Source organism: Neodiprion virginianus, chromosome 6 (genome assembly GCF_021901495.1).
Source record: "Neodiprion virginianus isolate iyNeoVirg1 chromosome 6, iyNeoVirg1.1, whole genome shotgun sequence".
NCBI lineage: Eukaryota > Metazoa > Arthropoda > Insecta > Hymenoptera > Diprionidae > Neodiprion > Neodiprion virginianus.
Genome location: NC_060882.1, coordinates 29,917,157 through 29,924,022, shown reverse-complemented (window position 1 = coordinate 29,924,022; position 6,866 = coordinate 29,917,157). Strand labels below are relative to the sequence as shown.

Genomic DNA, 6,866 nt, shown 5'->3' with positions numbered 1-6,866 from the left:
AGTGTCAACCGTCCGGTAGCTTCTACCTATGTCGACGAGAGCCGTTTTGCTTGGTACAGCGTGTTTGATAATTTCATAATAATCCGATCGTTATCTTAATCACCGTGAAGATATTTGATTTTTACGACCGTAAAGTTACAAAATTTTTACTGGAATCTTAATATTTCAACGATTTCATTCAATTGAATAATAACTTACAATTTGCTCTATTCGTAATTTCCTTGCTGTAGAAAAACTCACTGAATCAACTGCCTGATAAGAAACCATACCGATATTCTCCAAAGCTTCAATTTTCTTTTTCCTCCTGCGTTATACGAATACGCAAAAATTTTCACCGAAGGAGTTAAGTCAGGTTCATTCACACCTGTTTACGAAAAGTAAAAGGTCATGAGTCTCGGAGCGAATTCGAGTCGATGTATTTTGATTTCATGGAAAAAACAGAAAACTGGTGTAATAGAAACTGTACAAACTATACCGTACACGTGCATATATTATGACGTGATATTTTGAATGCTCGTTGCAAACAATCAGTGCGTTCGAACAAGATTGTTTCTTTTTTTTAATCTCATTTTGTTTTCTAGTTTAAGTTATTTGCAATCTACAGGGCTCCGTAGATTCTAGAAGTAATTTTCTTTTTTTTTTGTACTTGTAACTTCTGGCATTTTGATTTCATTTGAGCAGTAACCGAGGATTAGTAACGGTAAAGATTACGAGGTGTGTTTATCGATCACGCCATGTGCCCAACAAAACCTCGCGATATCTTTTGTGAGATTCTTTTGCCGGCTTTCATCACGTGTCACCAAATTATCGTGCACCGGATAAGCACTTCGTTCAACTTCTACGGGTTGGTGAGGTGCAGTGAGAATCCGCTTAACAATATGTGTACGTGTAATAAAAAAAAGGTACACAATTGACAACTGATGTCCAACTTCGTCTCGCACATCATATACAAATATCTTTCTTTCGTTATACCTAGATAGTACCATACATTGCCAATGTTTTATAAACAATATTATCAAGAATACCCTTTCTTCTCATCTCTACCCTCGTTTCCAATTGAAAATAAAAGTTATACGGTTCGTGTAATAAATGATAAAAAAAAAAAATATACATGAAAAGTACTGGCGCATACATGCCAGATCTGTGTTTCATACTAAGAGGCCTGCGCAACCCTCGGATCATGAGTAACGTTAGTACATGCGATCTTTATAGCCGCAATTGGATGTCAATATACACATGAGTAATACTCGTTTGAATTCAGGCTGTTTAGGAAAGAAAATTAACCGTCATCGTCGTCTTTCAATTGCAAGTAAGTCGACAGTGAGGGTTTGAAGTGCCTTGATTTCGGACATTAATCCCTTCTTCAGGTCACAACGGCCAGAGATTTGAAGAGAAGATTGATTCTCGCCGATAGCAGCATGTGCTCGCAGTCCTTCTTCGCTGGATTCAAAGCCTCCCCTTGGTCTCCAGGGACATTTACTTTCCCGTAGGAATTCCTCGCCTGTATCAATTCCGTGAGCACGTTCTCGAAAATTTCCTGAAGAAACGAGAGTCGAAAGGGAACGAAAATAAGAGTTTGAAATACCCATTCGTCGGTAGATTGGGATAATCCAGATCAGATAACGACTCTAACAATCACAGGAATCGTGAGAAACTAACGATTTGAAAGATGAATGTAGAAGATTTCAACGAAAAACAGACTGAACGATGGGTGTTTGAATGAGTTCTGCTGGAAAGAAGATACCACTGGTTGACTAAAAATTTTCCATATCTCAAAAGTTAAAACAAATAGCAAAAGGAACGTGAGTTTGGGGCAAAATGAGGAGGCAAACCTCAATTCCCGAGTAGTTGGACACACCGACGCAGCTGCAGACGCTACGCTTTCTGTGGGTGTAGTAGTCCAGCTTCCGTTTGTTGAGGGCGAAGCAGAAAACTACCTCGTGCAATTTGCAAGCGGTAATAAGTTTTCCCACGAGTTGGAGGAGGCCACCTGCGCGAAGAAGATGTGCGTTGGAATAATCAAAATTGCGCCAAAGATGCAGAAGTAACTCTGCAGAAATAGGAGTTTCTCACCCACCTGGGTAGCCATGGATGCCCTCCAGGTCCGGAGCGATGACGACGAATCTAATCTTTTTTAACTCGACGTACTTGATGACCTGCTTGAACCCGGCGTAAAACCTCCGCTTCGAACGACCCTTGACCTCATCCCTCTCGTACATTCGTCGCTGGAGACGGTAAACCTCGGCCAGAAAAAGTTCCATCGACGCGTTCAGCCCCGGTGTTAAATTATTCGTGCAGTATCTGAGGGGAGAAATATGCGAGGGTTAACTTTCGCTTATGTTTTGTCAAACAGAAGCGTGTTTTTCTTTCGGTGAAAATTTCGCGAAGGAAATTCGCTTTGATGCGATGAAAGTGCGGACACAAAGCCGTGTCAGCTACACGGGATGATCGATTCTCTGCGAGTGTACAATTGGTTGCTGTGGGACTGACTCGGGTAAACAGAGAATACGGCCGACAAATGACAAACAGAAATAGCAAACAATAATCCAGTTCGACAAATAAGTCCAATGTGCCATATTGACCGTATTATAGGTATGCGACGGATAATATCTTCCCTCTCTTCGTGCTTTTATCTGTGGTCGTGAAATTTCGCTCTGCGAATTGTGATGAACGTATTGGGGAGATTTATTGTTATTATTATATCCGATACCCTTTGCAAAAAGTGGCGAAAATTGTTGCCCATTTTGGATTACACGTGGACGTGCGGGGTGATTAATTGCGAGGAGGCCCTTAGAGACAGCAGAGATGAAAAAGGACCGTGGGTGTTATCGTAACAGATGAATTTACTCGCTCGATCGACAAATGTTGGAAGCAAATCGAGCGTGCAGGCGATGATGTGACACGTGTCGGGACGAATAAGATGAGGGAACGGACGTCGGAATACCATAAACTCGCTCGGCCATTCGTTCCCCGTTGTAAAATCATAATTACGAGGCAATTAAGCGGCGCGGCGATAATTACGAAGTACGTACATTGGTATGTAGCGGCATTCCAAGGGTCCGCTTGGCTCGTTTTTCAACGTATAATGTATTATATACGTACGTCGTCAGTTTTATTACATCGGCATGACGATATCGATTAATTCATTCGAGGTCTCATGATTCCGACGAAGCCTGCTGTCTCAATTGACTGACGCAAGTTTGATTGACATACAATTTGCGATAAAATCAGCGATCGTCACCAGCTTTATGTGTACATTAATTTTGGCTCGATTACCGTACGCGATGACTCGCCTAGGGTTGTGTGTTGTTGACGACAGTTATCTTGCCGATCGAATGTGTAAAAGGTGCGACACATACAACGCATCCGGAATTTTATACGGAATGCTAGCTCAAAATAAGACTACGTGACGAGACACATATACGATTGTTGATATTAGAATATAAATTTCTAGCGTAATTTGTTCACCATAAATATGATTTTTACTCATACAGCGACTTGCGAATTACTAGTTAAACAAGCCTCAGACGTTGCGACGGACTTGGATCTATTGGGTCAATCGAGGCGTGTAAACATAAATAACAAACGACCAAACAACGATTCATCATTCTCAGATTGAATTTATTCATTTTTATTATACGCAATGTCACTGTGTCGTTTCCCGATTCACGCGTCGGCGTAGCTTTTCACGGACTTTCATCACTTTCAAAAAATACACGATCAAAGAAATTGACAACGAGTCGATAATTACCCGTCACTTTTTTGACGCACGTCCGTCCACCGTCAACGTAACTTCGCAGATCTCATATAAACAAGATCATGCAATCGTACTTACTCGCGAAAGTTTCTCGAATGCTTCGGTTCTGCAGGGAGATCTTTCGGTGTCGCAGATAGATTTTTTTCTAGACTCGGAGGCGGCATTTTCGACTCCACAAACACCTCGACCATCTCTCCAGTCTCGTCGCATATTTTCAAACAGGATGTCTTGGTCAGGACGTTGATGTCTATGGGCTCGTCCCGGTCCTCAGGGCTAACTTCCGCCAAAGGTTCAGCGTCGTCCTCCCTCTGGAGCGCCAAGTTCTCCAGCGTCCCGGAGACGTCGCCCTTGCTGGATTCCGGCTGGTCGTCTAATTGTAAGGATCGCGGCTCCCTGCGCTCGTAAAGGAACAGCCTCATGCCCGGCGTCGAAGACGATTCCGCGTTGATCTTCAACCGGTTGAAGTCAATCTCGCTGACGTCCTTCGCCATCGCCCCCATCTTCTCGGCATCGAAGCCCTTTCGCCGTTCGAGGTTCGCCTGCCGCTTCAGTTCCCGCTCCCTTAAAATCACCCTCTTCAGGTTCGATAGCCTCGCTACCCTTGGCGTCTCTCGCTGCTTTCCTCTCTTGCACGACACCACCTGATCCGAATCCAACGGGTTCCGGATCGCCAGGCTCAGGTTCAGCTTAAGCCGCTGCAACTTCGCCGGCGTCATTCTGCTCGTCTGCGACTCGGACAGACTCCTTTGCCTCTGGAAATTCATTAGGATCGTGTTTTATTCGTCATCTTGTAGGTAGGTAGGTATATATAAGATATAAAAGTCGGTTGTCTGAAGGTTCAGCTACCTCAAAAACGCTTGAATAGATCCTATAGATCTTTCACTCGTTAAACAATCGGAACTGTGTGATCCGGGTGATTTTGGCCAGCAGCGATCACGCTTTTATGGAAAACGGGTACCGATTATCTCCCACCGACCGTTCCGCTCGCTCTAAATCAGCTATACATATATACTGTTTTTCGATACCTGCGACTCGCGCGACGACCACTCCTTATCGACACTTACGTGAACGTGACGTCGTCTGTAACTCTAGAATTATGCGGATGAGCGTGTTGTACACACAGGCAGGTACAACAAGGCGTATTGATACGCACTTATCGGCCAACGAAAACAAACTGATTTATCAAAGGTTACGGGAATGCTGCCGCGTGCGGTTTATAAACTATAAACATTTCTCAAGATTTTAAAGCAGATCTTGAACAGGGCGCCTAGCGTCAACGACATATCAAATTCCCTGACGTTTACCGGTTTTCCGGACGAAAATATACATTCTTCCAGGACTTGTGTCAACCTAACTCTACTAACGAATTTACTACCCTAGTACAAGTTAGTTAAAAATTAGAAATCAGACGCCTCCGCCGTAAGTTAAGATAGTCCAATTTTTCTTTCAGTTCAATTTTACTTAAATTTAATGATCAAATAATATAACAATGAGCACTCCAATTTTAAGAAACTAATTTCAAACAGTGCTTACCATCGAAATTTATCAATTCATCAATTTCCCACAAACCCCCAAAATTGTCCTCGTTGAGAATAATTTTCTACATCATCTCAAAGAATCGTACATCAGCGAGGAAAATAATACGAACATTCCAGGTGACATACCCGATTTCCCTGACAGCTAGAAACCCTGTTCGAAAGTCAACAGAACAGAGCAAAAAAAAAGAAAAAGAAACCCTTCATCTCGCTCACCTCGACGGACTTCTTTAGGTCGATGCAGATGATACTCCTGGGCCTCTTCGACGACTTCCTGCCGTTTCTCTCCTCGTCGTGGATGTCGAGGTCGCGGAGGCGGTGTCCGAGTTCGGCAGTCGCGTCGTCCCCCGAGGCTTGGCTCTCGGTCAGCTTCCGCTTCTGGATCCTCTGTCCGAGCCTGGGAAAGCCCTCGTCGTCGAGGACGTTCGTCCTGTCGACGATCCTCGCCTGCTCCCGGAGGTAGATGCGGCTGCATCTAGTTCTGCTGGCAATGGTCGGGAACTCGAGCCAGGCCGGATCGCCCCTGATGTCCGGCTGCTCCGACGACGACGACACCGAGCATCGCCACCAATTCTCCGTCGTCGACGTCGTCGACATCCCCGACTTCGCTCCTCCTCTCCTGGCTAAGATGTCAGATTATCGTCTTCTTACGGACGAGGCAGCGCCGCCGCCGAACGACTCCACCGCCTCGACGATGCGATGATCCTCCCTCAAGCTGCTGTCGAGCTGCTTGCCGACCGTCGAAATTACTTTACACACCCGGAAATTAACCACGCGCCCATCGCTCTGTCTACGCATAACTGCTGGATGTGTATTTACTGTTTCACGCCATGGCGATGACTTTTCGACGAGATGGTTCTTAAACAACCCGACAGATGGCGCCACGCTATGGATTCTTTCAGGGACGTCGCTGCGGAGCGTTTAAAGACCTGAAAATACCTGACAATTCTTAAATCTGACAACGAGACGTGACATGAAATTTTACTAATTAATCAGAAAATTGTATTGATAGGTTAATTAGTAATTAAGATCGCATTTTTTTTTAAATTTGAAGTCTCTTGTATAGATAGATTAATTCAAAGAAAATGTAATTTTTTGCCTCCTATATGTACGAAACATATTGTTATATTTATTGCGCGTATTTTCAACGTTATGTGAAAGTCGAAAAATCGAGATGTTGATGCCAAGTTGCTTGCTATACTCTAAATATTTGGAAAATCACATTTAAAAAATTCCTAGTCGCCGAAAAAAGAAGACACCTCGATCTACGGCTGTTGGCTCGGCTCAAAAAGAGCTTTTAGAACTAGGAAATCTCGGCAAAAGAGGAATTTTCAAATTTTCGGAGGTTGATGTGATGGGACGCGCAGCCTCTCAGTGGGATTAAAACGAAAAATGTATAAATTCACGGAATAGAGAAGAGATTGGAAACGGATCGCATACTGGCCTCAGAGGCGAAGCGTTATATTTAAAATAAGAATTCGTATAGAAGATTACGAAAAATGAACGTGGCGATAAAAAAACTTCTCAACCGCTGAATGTATCAGTTGATCGGTTTAAAAGTTCAGCAAGAAAAA

At 43.7% G+C, this 6,866-nt stretch overlaps 1 protein-coding gene across 1 annotated transcript; it reads right to left on the bottom strand.

Annotated features, from left to right (window-relative positions):
• Nucleotides 1–579: 579 nt before the first annotated feature.
• On the bottom strand, nt 580–6,138 carry LOC124307159 (selenocysteine insertion sequence-binding protein 2-like). The gene is made up of 5 exons (XM_046768593.1): nt 5,509–6,138; nt 3,836–4,509; nt 2,078–2,301; nt 1,833–1,990; nt 580–1,537 (listed from the first exon to the last, which is right to left on the bottom strand). The coding sequence occupies exons 1-5, from the start codon at nt 5,887–5,889 to the stop codon at nt 1,364–1,366; spliced, it is 1,611 nt and encodes a 536-aa protein (XP_046624549.1). The 5' UTR covers nt 5,890–6,138; the 3' UTR covers nt 580–1,363.
• Between the last annotated feature and the right edge of the window lie 728 nt (nt 6,139–6,866).

Coding starts and splice junctions, on each gene's coding strand:
- LOC124307159 (XM_046768593.1), bottom strand. CDS start 5,889: ATGTCGACGACGTCGACGACGGAGAATTGGTGGCGATGCTCGGTGTCG. Junction 4,510..5,508: donor ACCTAAAGAAGTCCGTCGAG/GTGAGCGAGATG, acceptor ATGAATTTCCAG/AGGCAAAGGAGTCTGTCCGA. Junction 2,302..3,835: donor CATTCGAGAAACTTTCGCGA/GTAAGTACGATT, acceptor TTCTCCCCTCAG/ATACTGCACGAATAATTTAA.